Source organism: Corvus moneduloides, chromosome 7, assembly GCF_009650955.1.
Source record: "Corvus moneduloides isolate bCorMon1 chromosome 7, bCorMon1.pri, whole genome shotgun sequence".
NCBI classification, from domain to species: Eukaryota; Metazoa; Chordata; class Aves; order Passeriformes; family Corvidae; genus Corvus; species Corvus moneduloides.
The window spans coordinates 5614322-5628257 of NC_045482.1; the positions used below are offsets into that span (position 1 = coordinate 5614322).

A 13936-nucleotide genomic window follows, 5' to 3' on the forward strand; every position below is an offset into this window, starting at 1 on the left:
CAGATGGCTGGGGTGGGGGAAAGGGGATGGATTTCAGGACTCGGCCCCTGCAGCAAAAGCAACTGTTCAAGTTCTAAGGAGCTGCTGGCAAGAGCTGGGGTGCAGCTCCCGGGAGAATGTCAATCCCAAAATACACCATAACCAACTCGGTCCTACATTCCCTCTCATTCAGAGGGCAGCAGCAAATTTCAGGACAGTGAGGTGGCTACCAAAAATAGGTTAAATTAAAAATAGTGTTTGAGGGAGATCTGAATGGACAGAAGGAATAAAGATACAGTAATGGGCAAGAAAGCTCAGTGCAACTTTTTAACTCTAACAGGAATTTACCTGTGTAACTTTTTATTCACCTGACTGATTTGGTTTACTCAGCTCACACTCTCTGGGGAAAAGAAAAAGTCCAGAAACAAGAGACAGTGAATATGCAAGAATCCATGAATATATGTGTGTGTATAAATAAAATTAATCTAAAAAAACAATAGGAAAATTATATTTTGAGTAGACCACAAAACAATCATGGCAACTATGAATTTATCAGATCTAAACGTTAGCCGCTCAGGAGTTAAGTATGCAGACTTCCGGAGGAAAAAAAAATTCCTCTTTCAATTTGGCATCCACAAATTTGACTTCAGTACTAGACTTTCAAAATCAGTGTATTACTATGGATCCTTCTTGCTTATTTCTGATTTCCTTTTTTATTCCATTACTAGCCTTCCCTACCATTCTGCTTTCCTTTTTTCTGACCTACCAATCCATTCAGTTACATTTCTCTCATCTCCCTTAGACGTCCTTCAGTTCTTGTTGTACTTCTTTTAATTCACTGTTTTATGTCACCTCACCCTTCTTTAACTTAATTTACTCATTTTGACAGCCCACTTTGTATCACTAGAAGCTCACAGCCAGCTTGCAATGCACTCCATCCCCTCAAAAAAAATTAAGCTGGCAAATACAAAGACAGTGGCACAGTATACTTTAAGCCTAATGGCAGCAAAACATCTTTTTCCCTCCAAATACTCATAATTGAATTGAATATTCCTAATTTTGCATCACAGAAGTCGTAACCTTTTTTCTGGCCAACATACTTATAAACCCAGTAACCTGTTGGGCCTAATTATGAAGTACTATTCCTCATGGTTAAAATTAAAAGTTATCAATTTGTTCACTCTGTTACAGCAACACAGCAAGAAAAAAAATCCACAAACAAGGTCATTACAAACCTGAACCTTCTTTTTGTGCTACATTAGCAACAGGTGTTCCTAGAAATCAAAACACAGACACATGTACAAGACAAGAATAGGGCATTGTGATCCATTCCATCCTCTAAATCGCTAAGAATTTGTATCGAATACAGATAGTGCCTACCTTTAGGCATTTCATCTTTATTGTGACACAAAGCTCCTGATGACCTTGATCCATGTCTGCAGAGCTTTCTGCTTTTACAGGAAGACCCTCTCACCTGTGTACCAGTCTGAGCTGCTCACTAGGTCATCAAGCCAAACTCTGATCCATGATAGAAAGACATTGCAATGTGCCTTGACTGGAGACAACTTTGTTTTGCACTAGGAGTGCTATAGTCTCTTCTCACCAAGAATTGCTTCCTCCTGGGTTAGCTCCTGGAAGCGTTCCCGCATGTTCTCCAGCTCCACAACAAGACGCCGCTCAGATTCCTCTTTCAGGCTCAAGGCCTCTTCTAACACAGCTTTTTCTGCAACATAGCCTTCAATAATGCCTAGAAGCCAAGTCAGAATGCAAATAAAGCCATAGAAAAACTAATCTGTTGGGAAAAAACAGCTTGAAAACACGAGTAAACAATTTCTGCTAAACAATAGAAGGTGACATAAAATGGAAGAAGTAAAAGATGATTCATGTTTATACTGTAGCTAGGCTTTTGAAGTATCTTAAGGAATAAAATGTACTAGTTAATGTATTCTAAGATTATCAAGATTTTATGAGGCTGACACATCAAAAAGTGTCTCTAAATCTGTAGAATTCAAATGGGGATCATTAAGCTTTGATGGCCTGGAATGAGCTTACAACACATGCTCTGCCAATGACTGAGGTTTGAAGAAACAGAATCTTCAGAAAGTAAGAATAATTGTTAGATTTAGAGCCCAAGAAATCCAGGATACAGAAAGCACATCATAGATACTGGATGGAACAAGCGCTGAGTAAATGACACTTCAATCTCACTCAGTTTCCTTTTCTTACCCTCTGCCTTATGAAGCTCTAGTGCCAGCTGGTTCTTGGCCTCACTCTCCTCACTGAGGCACTCCATCAGCTCCTGGTGCTGACTCACCACCTGGGCCGTCTCCCGATTGCAGCGGCTGAATTCTTCCTCAAACTGCGCATGGTTTTCATGCATCTTCTCCAGCTACAAGTGAATAATTTCCCCAGCATCAGACCTCAGATGTACATGCAGTGTAATAATACTGCAGACATCTCAACAAACATCTTCTCAATTATTTAGTAACATTTATGCACTAAGGTCCAAGTTTTGAAGTTTCATTTTAGTACTAAGCTGGCTTTGCCCAAAACCTCTGGACACTTTGGTGAATCCCTGTACTTGCATACCAGTATTTTTGCCACAAGTCTTGCTTAGGAACGTAAGTTTCTTCACTGTGCATAAAAAGAAATACCTCCCTACCGGCTAAACTGCTTAACTCAACACTTTCTGAGCCACTTGAAATTCAAAGCCTCCTTACACTTAAATTCTTCAAGAGATTCAGTCATGTCTAATAGACAGCGAAGTCCATGCATCATCAGGTTTCCAAGGTACACCACCAGTAAGCAAAGTATGCTGGATCACAGCTGATGAGGGTCACCTAGAACCCAGACCTGCTATAGCTTGGCAAGTGCTTTAACCACAAGTTAGGTATGTCTTAGTAGAACCATCATCAGTACCTAAAAGTAAATACTTATGCATCTCATTCTAGGAGGGATTTTTGAAGATAGCGAATATATATTTCACACAGACACATATCTCTGGGTTTCACAAAATAACTGATGAGTAGATAAATTTCAGACATGTTTTTCCCCTTCAATTCTCTCTTCAATTAGGGACTTCCTTACTCAACAAACAAATTGTTGTCACACTAAATTCAATCCTCAGATGTATACAGTGTTCATGTATCCACCCCAGATTCACAGTCTAGACACTGCAAAACTCAGTATGGAAATACTCAAGTTCTTCTATGATACTAAGCGCATCTCCTTTTGTCACAATTAAAGCAGTATATAAATACAAGGATGTTTGTTTCTGCTATCTACATATTGCCCAAGCATTCTGACATTGGGCTGAGTTTTCCTGAACCCGTTTATCAGTGTTGAAAAAGCATCAATGTGAAGTGTGATAAAACTCCCTCAAAAAAACTCCTGGTCTCCTAAAGTTACCAAATGATTTTAAAATCCTAGTTTAAATCTACTTAAGTTGACCAATTTATTACCTTCCCACAGGATCTGTTAAAAGGTTAAATACACAGACTAAAAACTGATTTCACATTTTCAGTGTTATACACAAAATCATGGAATGGTTTGGGTTGAAAGGGACCTTTAAAGACCAACTAGTTCCAAACCCCTGCCATGAGCAGGGACACCTTCCACTAGACTAGGTTGATCTGTACAAATTAAAAAGCTTTACTTGTTTAGTTGACTCTGTAACCAGTTCCAGAAGTCTCTCCACTGCAGTGCGCAAACGATGAGAAATCTTCAGTATCATTTCTTCACTTTCATACGCCAATTCAGGCTTTGCAAAAACACTTTCACATAAGTATTGGCTCAACTCAGACACCTCATCAGTCACTGGAGACAGCTGGTTGTCTTCTGTGAGAGTTTCATCAAGCAGCTCCTCTACTGAAAACAAGGAAGCTGTTGAAAAACACAGAAAAGTGACAGCTAGCCACAAAACTGGTCACACAGATAACTGACATCAGACAGTGATACGGTCCTGGACACATACTACAAGGTGAAAACTTGGACACATCAACAACTTGATGTGGAAATCAAGAGGGCTTCTCACAAGGTTTGGGAATCTTGTGCTAGACATCAAGACCTGGAACTCTGCATTCACCAAGTCCATCTTTCCTGCCCTGTAACATATCCAGGCTTTTCTAACAACATTTTAGTAGTTGCACTATTAAAAGAATTAAACTGAGAGAACACTGGTAGACACTATCTTAAGTGTGAAGCAACTTTGAAAGACACAAACATTGCAAAAAGAGATACTCTCTGACCTTCACCCATATAGAAGGAAATGAAAAGGCAGTTTTCAAGAATATGAATTGACTACATCCAGGTTTGCTGATTTGTACTCACCTTTTTCTAGGTGATGGTTTTCTTTGGCTTTAAAATACTGCATTAATCCAATTTCTTCCATAATACTCTGAGTTTCTTTAGAATCTCCAGAAGCCAGACTGTCATCAAGGCAAAGACCAATCTTGTTACAGATAAGGTCCTCAGTAGCTATTGTGGCCTTCACCACCTCCATAAGCAGTTTCAAAACATGCTGATAAGATTCATGCAGTTTTTCCCTAGAACAAAAGCATATTGAACACTTGAAAAATTGCATGCACTTGGTTTGAAAGACACTTTGAACCTACTGAAAACCTGACAGTCTAAAATGGGTATCTGCCATGGTTGGGCAGTTATCAATGAAGATCATTCAGATGACTCACAAAACCCACGTTGTTTTTAAAGAGCTGGCACAGCAAAGCACCTTTGTCCTCTCCACAGGTAGATCACACTACAGTCACAAGCATCTCAGCCTTCCGTACCTGTGGAAGCACCAGCAAGGAAGATATGTCTACTACTACAGTATCAGTGACACCAAAATAACTAGAGGTGTTCTGGCAGACCTGACAACAAAAGCTCTATTTCTATTTAGGAAAATATTTTAGGTTTAAGATTAACACTAAGCCAGTTTCCTAAAGACGAGAAGGAATTCTAGAAGCTTATTCAGCATGACAGTTTCTCTAGTCCATGCATCCCCATGACATGTCAAACGAATTCACTCTAACTGAAAGCCTCTTGGTCACAGAACCTCTCGCAATTTTTCAGCTTTTTCCAAGATTAAAGACAGTGGAAACCCCAAAACACCAAAGTCTTCATCAGACTGAAAGAAAAAGAGCAGGGAAAAAAACCAACTTGCTTTTCATGTCAGAACAGCTTGATAATTTAAAAAACCTCAAAATAATTTGCAAATAAAAGCAATATCATCAGCCCACACTATTATTTTGAGCTGGCTTAGTTTTGCCTAGTTATTGATTTCTTTATGAGAAGTGAGAAAACAAGCAAACAAAAAAACCTCAAAAAAACCCCAAGCACTAAGCATTATGTAAGCAAAGATGAACAAACCTTTCTTCCTTGGACTGCTCAATATCAGACCTCAACAAGGCTACCAAATTCCCTCCTTCTTGGTGTTCTCTGTCCCGTCGCTGAAGGAGTGTCTCCAATTCAGAGTTGGTCTCCTCTATTTCATGCTTTACAGAGGCCACTTTCTTTTCCAGCTATGGAAATACAGTGACAACACAACAAAGTCAACAATTTTGCCTAAACTTTGCTTTATAAACTCTACCTGAAAACCGGTTTCTGGAAAAATTACTTATCTCCTCATATTTATTTGTTCAGATGATACCTATACCTCATTAAAATATATGATTACATATAGATAAAAATACATATTTCTATGTATATACCTACCCCTAGCTCCAGATTTTGCTGCCAAACAAATTACTGCCATTTTGTTAGAAACTCTGTCTCATAAGTAAGCTAGAAAATAAGTCTGTCCTGGGTTGCAGTGTATTCTATTACCATCTTCATGAGCTGTTGAAATCAGGTGGGGCAGTGTTTCCTTGCCTCCTCCCCCCAGACTATCTTTCTGTTAATGGCCCATCATTGCTCTGACGCCTGACTCAGAGATAACTCCCTCCGGACTATCTTCTGTTAATGAGCCTAATCAACACTTGGCCTCATGATTCATTACCCCATTGTGAGATGCTCCACCCAGAAGGAAGAACCAAGCATTCCATCCTGGATATAATCTGAGATTCTGAACACCAGAGACAGACATTTCCACTGGATTTCCAGAGGACAGGAGCTACATAGCCACCACTGGACCTTCTGAGGAGGAGCAGACCCTCTTTCTACAGGATCACCGCTTCAGAGGACTGCAACCACCATTCTACTGGACTGCTACCACCACCTTGACTAACAGGGTGCCAGGTTGTATCCTGATGCTGTCAGTTTAACCCAGTGTTATCTGCCTTTATTTTCTTTTTTCCCCCCCTTTTATTTCCCTATTAAATTGTTATTCTGACTTGGTGTCTCACACTAGTTTGTTTTCAAACTAGTACAAAGTCAAAATATCTATTTGGGAGAAAACTGCAAGGAAAGAAAAGCATTCTTCTCCCATGCCAATTTTCTCAACCCTCATCAAGTCCTACAAGAAGAGCTGGAAACAGTAATGCACTCCCAGTCAGGAAATTCTTAGTGTTGCTCTGTTTCCCCATGTCTAATATGCCAAGAATTGTACTTGCAGTCCCTTTATATACACATTGATACAGAGAGCCCTGTGCTAAAATACTACCCCAAATGCACATTTAAAATCTAGGTTGAAAGTATTTTCTCCATACCTGGATAATTATTGCTGCCTTTTCCTGCAGCTGGGCTGATAACATTTCTTGTTCCTTTTGGTGAGCAGCCTGTACCTTCTCCCTCTCCTGAATCAACATCTGCTCCTTGTCATGTAGTGATACCTTTTTTTCAGCTTCAAATTCATCCTGCATAAACCACATATTCTTGGATTTACTGAGATAAGAAAAAAAAAAAGTCCAAACCGCCACCATTCTCCCAAAAAACCTCAAACATCCCCCAGATTTTTTCTGTATTCTTTAGACATACACACTTTACCTCTCAGAATAGTAAGCAGTAACTTACACATCAACACCTCCAAACAACAAAATCATGTTGAAACTGTGATCAAAATCAAAAATAGTGCGGCCAGCAGAACCAGGACAGTGACTGTCCCTCTGTATTCAGCACTAATGAGGCACAATTTTATCTATGAACACCAATACATTCCAAGATGATGGCCACCTATTCTTTACACAGGCAAGTCAAAAAACCAGTTTTTCCCCAGAGCAAGAAATAAGACTTCAGAGCAGAAGACCTGCAGTCACCTGAGCTGATCATTTGCAGAAGACTGACCCAGTCTTTGTCCCATGCTCTAGCAGTTAGGAAGATAAAAATGACAACTGTCCTTGACCTAGAACATGACATTTGTGGACAAAAATCTCTGAAGCAGCCTGCTTATTCTTCTCAGAAGCACTTAGAGAGTATGTCAGAGCACAGACAGCAATTCTGAATACCTCAAATCTGCTAGGGCAGGCAGAGGGAAGAAACCAAGGGAACAGGTTGGCATGAAGACAACTGCAAAATCAGCACAGGGGGGTGGGAAGGAAAAGGCTTGTAAAAACCTGTATCAGCCCACAATACAGCTCAGTCTCACACTGCAAAGAGATCCAAGCCCGTCTCTTCTGGGACAAAACACCAGTCATCAAGTTCACAAGGCAAAAAAACCCAACTGAATCCATAGACAGTTGTACCAGCAGGAGAATTAGCCCTGGCAAAATTTCAACAAATAGTGAAGTTTCTGGTGTCTCAAGTGCTAATTAAGGCAGCATAAGAGAAAAAAAACCAGGGATCATTTCTGGAGTTTCTGCACAACACTCAGACCAGTCCCAGCGTCTGTGGCCTTAAGGCTGGGGTTCAGCCAAGGACAGCAGTTGCCAAAAATACCTGCAGCAGCTTTTCAGGATACACTTCTGCCCTTTGTTTCAAAAGACAGCTGAACCAGCCAGAGAGAGGTCAAATAGTCATCAGGACTATACAGAGGGTCAGAGGCAGGAAACATCTCGAAAACACTTATCATGGTGTTTATCATGGTGAATCAATGAAAGCAGAGATTAAGAACAACAGTAACAGCAAAATATCTCAGATAGAGTTCACACACTCGGTAAAAGCTTAGATAACACTGAATGTTTTTGCCACATACACACAGTATGTGCAGTAGACATGGGATGATAGGCCAAGGGTGCAGTCTCTGTAGACACCACGAAGAAAAAGTCTCCAATGACAAACTGAACATGTACACAAGGAATGCTGATCAGAGCATGTTCCACTGATTGTTTTGGTTTTGGCTGAAGGACACTTCATTTCCAGTTCAGGACTTTAAGACAACCCTATGGTAAAGACAACTGCTCACAGAACACTGCTTTATTTCCAATGCTGTTTTTCTCGTTCTAACATTGTGAAGCATGGGAGAGATCTCACTCAGACCGCCATTTTAGAGGCTGAAGAACAAAAATCTTATACCAATTGCTCTTTTTCAGCGAAACACACTCCCAGTGCATTTTCACCAGAGCCTACCTTCAGCTGTGCAATCTGCTGTTCCAGTAGCACCTCTGACTGACACTTCAACAGCTCAATCTCCTCCTGGAACTGAAGCTGCTGCTTCAATTTTACCTCCTCAAATTGAGCCAGAAGAGCTGTTCTCACAGATTCTACTTCAGAAGCTGATGCAGAAGCATACAGCTGCAGGCAAGGAAGGAATATCAAATATTTTAGCCACAGTGTTAGAATTAAGGAAAAACTGAAACCAAACCAAACCCATCAGGCTCAATCAAATTCTTAAGAGTACATTTGCAATCCTCAAGGTCATACAGTGCTTCTGTCCATCATCATGCTGAGTATAGAAAAAAGCAGGTTGATAAAAATAGATAAGAAGCAACCAGGCATTACGTATCAAGTATCTCCTGTATTCATGAGGCCATCAGGTCAGACTAACAAAGTATTCCCGGCTTATTCTTTGCAACAGACACTTCCCTAAAAAAATTCAAAGAAATAAGGAGGAAAGAGGGGGAGAGAAACACAGGGAGAACATATTTTTTTAAAGATGTGATTTCCCTTGTTCAAATGGGAGCAAACATCACACATCTCTATTTAATGCAATTATCCTGAGATACAACAGAAAGGTTTGAGAGATTTTTGTTCATTTAGGGTTTTTTTCCCTACTACTCTCTCTGAGAAGAGTCACTGTAGTCATCAGAATAGACACAAATCCTGTTTCTAGGATGATGCATTTGAAGACTGGATAACCATTAGAACCTCCCAGGAAACTAATGAAACTTCCTCCCCAGGCAATCTATTCTTCTAAAAGTGATTTGAGAGTTATTTGAAACATCACCCAATTTTCAATTTAGTAAGTGAAAAAGCAAAAGTTAGTAATATTTTAACTTAACGTGTTCTGTGGTTATAACTGGATAAAGCTTTTGGATAAAGCTTCATTTGTGACTTCTCCTACTATACAAATGTAATATATAACACTCGCGGCTGCTTGCATCCACAGAAGTCAGATTGTATCTTCTTATTATTGGCACTGTTAAAAAAATTCAAAAAGCATCTAGATATACAGCCTTATTTCTAAGCTTAATAAAACTGAATTTACTTTATGATAAAACATGGATTGTTTTGGGTTTAGGTATTAGCAGTATTCTGACCTCTTGCTCATGTTCATGCTGTACTTTTAGTTTTCCCAGTTCTTCTTCCAACTCCCTGGAGTACTCTTCTTTATGTTTCCTAATTTCTTTCTCATGAAGATCCTGAAGCTCTTGGAGTGCTTTCCTGTGCTTTTCCTCCATCTGCAACACTTCCTCACGTAAGAGATCCAGAGCCAGACGTTTTTCTTCTTCCAGCAACTGCCTTTGATTTTGAAGAGCTGTGTTCAGATCATCCTGTATAAGCATTAATTAAAAAAAGGGGATGGAATAAAAAGTAACTACAAATATCTTTGCAACCCATTTGTCAAGCACATGTTCTGCTGTATCAAAGCTTTTTAAGTAAGCAGGAACAATATTGTTTCACGAAGGATGAGCATACAGACATCCATATACATACACTCTATAGCATTTAAATGGGTTTCCTTTTCTTATTCAGTAAAAGTTTTGTAAATCCTTACTTATTCAGAAGGATCTTTAGATTTCTAGAGATGTGGCTTAACCCCTAGAATTGCATTTACTTTGTTCTAATCACTTTCTGAAGAACTGCACAATAGCTCTACTAGGGAGAGAAGATCTGAGCCCCAAAATGGAGACCCTCCAACCTTAATTATGTTAAAAGATATACCTCATTTGTACCTTTTCCACACATGATATAGAAAACTCACAAGACTAAGCATTTGGGGCAGGAAGAAACAGATGGATTTAATTTTCAGCTGCAGTTTCATATTTCAGCTCATAATAAGGCCACACACAATGTGTCAGTGCTGGCACAAAGAGGTGGTGAAAATATCCCCTGAGAACAAGGGGAAAAGTGATCCCACACTATGTGCCATGAAATCTCACCTCCTATGCCAGGTTTTCTTTCTGACTCACCTTATGAGCTTCTTCTGCTTCAAGAGCCATGCTTTTAAGCTTTTCCATATGAATAGTAGCTAGCTCAATTTTCAAACTATTTCGGGAAAGCTGAAGCTCTTCAGCATGCTTTAATTTCAGCATCTCAATCTCCTGAAGCAGTTGTGCCTGATGCACTTTATCCCGCTCTTGGAGCTGCTCCCTGTGCTGCAGCTGTAGCTTCTCCAGAGCCTGACTGTGTTCATCTCTTATAGTCTGAATTTCAGATAGGTAGGAAGACTCCAAGGAATCCAGATTTGATAAGTGTTTAACCTCCAGCTCATCGATTTGGGCTTGATGCTTTGTCTTTAGTTCAGCAACACAACTTTCAAGCTGAATCTGCTGTTTACTTTCCAGTGTAGCTTTAAGTGTCTCAATTTCAGCTTGGTGTTTTGCCTGAAAATCAGCTGTCAGAGACAAAATCTGCTGCTTATGCTTCTCCTGTAACTGCTGACTTTGGAGTTCCAGCTCATCCACATGTTTATTTTTCAGCTCTTGGAGAAGAATCTCTTGCTCAGTTGTGAACGTCTGAGTCACAGCTTTGTGCTCCTCCATAAACCTATATTATTTCCAAGAACATTAAGAGACTACTGTCAAAAAAGTCACTGTTTTTTAAATAATTGAACTAATAAATAAAAATCAAAGGAAAATAAATAGACCTCAGCCTCCACAAGTTTTACTTGATGCTTCAAATACAGAATTGAATTCAAAGCAAGCCACAATGATGATTTCATAGCCACATAATTAAAGGTTTCTGCAATGTCACTTGGGAGTATCTGGTTATTGCTAGAGAGACTGGCACCCCTATTAACTTACAAATACAGAGCAACATGTTTGAGAAATACTGCCATGACAGTATCTCATGGTACATACATTGTTACATCTCAAACGTGTTGTCTGCAAATAAATGAACTGTCATGAGAAACGCCTCTAAAAACATCTGTTAAAGACAGACATAAAACCACTGTGGAAGTCTATGTGGGATACCTGGGGGCTCTTCCAAACTCATCTCTCTGGGTTCTGCTTAAAGCTTGATGCAGAAGATCTGAAGTCCTGCCACTTACTGCAATCAGTAACTACAGTATTTTGCATGCAGACACCAATAACCAAAAACCAGTTATCTAAAAGTTAAGTTGCTGCTTTCAGTGTTTTCTTACAGTCATTACTTCTCCAGTCTTGTTCTGTGAACATATTTTTGAGGAGGGAAGAAGGGATAAATTTGAAGCAATGCATGCAAATACCAACATGTGGTTTACTTCCCTTAATTCACTTGAAACAACAGATGTAGGAAGGGGAAGAAAAACAGCAGTTCCAGGCATCTAACCAGAACTAAAGAATACCAAAGGTGGCCCCATCAACCTCAGCATTCAATGGTTAGCACAAACTCCATTTACCAGGAAAAGCTTGTTTACATTCATTCAAATTGTTTAAAAATATTTAGAGAATTTTTCCACTTGTATATCCTATCACACTTCTCTTTAAAGTATATGATTTTCAGCTGTGTTGTACTCTCAGCATGCAAAACTCGACTACACTTCATTTTATTTGCTAGACTAGATGAAATGCCTTTACATGAAGCAAAATCCTACAGCAGATCCTAATAGACAGCACAGCTGTTCCTTGGGACAGCAAGCTTTACATATGTAAGTTAGATAATGCCATCAAGTGACTTCCCTACACTATCACTCATTCAGTTTAAAACAAGAAAAAGCAACTCTAACAATGAGTGAACTCCTCAGGGAAACTGACTTGTTTTGTGCTTCCAGGAGCTTCAGTGCACATTCTTCCTGCAGGCAGAGTGTGGCCTTTTCCATTTCTTTTGCCATGAGGGCTTTGGCTGCCTTCAGGTCAGCTTCGTATTGCTGCTGAGCTTTCTGCACGGCCTGGGCACCTGCAAGGCTGTCCTCCAGCTGCTGCAAGCTGTTTTGCTGCTCCTTCACCAGCTTCTCCAGCTCTAGAATTTTGGCAGCTTGGTGATCTTGAAGTTGAATCATTTCAGCTTCACGGAGTTCAAACTCTTTTTGTAAGTTTTGCTTCTCAGATTCTGCTCTGGTTTGCAGTTCTATGTGCAATAGTGATAACTTCTCTTCTGCTAGCATTCTCTGGGCCTCACTTTCACATTGCCATTTCTTCTCTTTTTCTTTGTACATATTCTCTATTTTCTGGACTTCTTCTCTTAGTTCATTTTTGTGATCCTCAGCAATTTTATATTTTACCTGTGAAGACAATTATTTAAAAGAAAAAGGAATAAACCACTAAAACCAAACTGAAGTGCATGAAGTGAACGCTCTCAGGCATTTAAGATCTTGGAAAGATTAAATCCTTGAAGTAATCCTTCCTAATGAAAGTAAGGCTGAAATGACAATTTATAAACTGACACACATTAAATTCAATGCATTATTAAGAATTAATTAGGGTTATGAAATTAAGAAAAAAATAAGGCAAAATTCTAGAATTAATATGGTACTCTATGTTGGTTTCTCTTGAGGCCACCTATCTTCTTTTCAGGAGCTCAACTTATACAGCTATGGGCAGCTTAGGTGTTTATACTGGGCATGAATAAAAATCCCTTTTAAACTTCTCCTTCTATGTTCCAGTAGCATTTTATATGTAGTGTCCAAGTTCACGACAAGGGCAGTGGCCTTGGACATAGCATGAAAGCCACATAAAAAGCACGTAGCAGAAGCCAAAGCAGCAAATGATTGCTCAGTGACAGAAGGCCAAAAAAAGACTGTCTCTGGCTTTCTCCATCAGTTTCTAAGCTTGGAAAAGGATACACATATCCATGGCTCTTTAAAAAGGGAGGAAAGGAGGACTTGATAAATAAGAGCTTCACCCATCTAATTCTCACACGCATTCAAATATGCAACAATTTAAGCAATGAATTAACAGCCAATCTAAGTTTATCCTCAGATGGAACAGCTGATTTAACATGTAAGAGTGACGGTAGCAGGTATGATTCTCTCAACTCTAAGACTTTGAGGTACAAGAGTTACACCAAAGCAGAAGTGTATTCCAACATTTGTGTCTATCCAGGCAAATCCAGTTAAAGCTTTAGCTACTATCCCAAACCAGGGACTTTTAAAGGCAAGTGCTGCCTCTCCCTCCCTTGGCCTTCCCACCAGATTGGAACTTGCCCAACTCTACACAAAACAGTTCTGTAGTACAAATTACCTTTTCCATTTCTTCTTTCAGATGCTTTTCATTCTGGTCAGAAACACCTTTTTGTTTTATAATCTCTTCCTTTAAGTGCCTTATTTCCTCTGAGAGCTCTGCAATATGCTGTTTCTCAGAGCTGGAGAGAGAGAGCTTGGCTTTGTGCTCTTCCTCCAGCACAGACACTTGCTCAGCCACCTCCACCTCAACCTGACGTGCTGCATCTTGAGCACTCTGGAGACGCAGTTTGGTGATTTCTGGAAAGAAAAAAAAAATAAAAGAAAAATCCAAGCCAGACAATAAAACGACACACTGAAATTTATTTTATTGTAACGGCTCCT

At 39.6% G+C, this 13936-nt stretch overlaps 1 protein-coding gene across 9 annotated transcripts in view; it reads right to left on the reverse strand.

Moving 5' to 3' along the window:
• Positions 1–13936, reverse strand: part of PCNT (pericentrin) — a 74230-nt gene that overhangs the window by 35764 nt on the left and 24530 nt on the right. For 8 of the 9 annotated variants that reach the window (XM_032113867.1, XM_032113869.1, XM_032113871.1 and 5 more), the window contains 11 exons: positions 13614–13852; positions 12189–12655; positions 10422–10998; positions 9549–9782; positions 8419–8583; positions 6624–6770; positions 5347–5498; positions 4309–4523; positions 3635–3861; positions 2206–2368; positions 1583–1726 (listed from right to left, as the gene is read on the reverse strand). In XM_032113867.1, coding sequence (XP_031969758.1) covers positions 1583–1726; positions 2206–2368; positions 3635–3861; positions 4309–4523; positions 5347–5498; positions 6624–6770; positions 8419–8583; positions 9549–9782; positions 10422–10998; positions 12189–12655; positions 13614–13852 — 2730 coding nt within the window. The remainder of the gene's footprint in view (positions 1–1582; positions 1727–2205; positions 2369–3634; positions 3862–4308; positions 4524–5346; positions 5499–6623; positions 6771–8418; positions 8584–9548; positions 9783–10421; positions 10999–12188; positions 12656–13613; positions 13853–13936) is intronic. The other variant, XM_032113865.1, reaches the window with a different exon arrangement.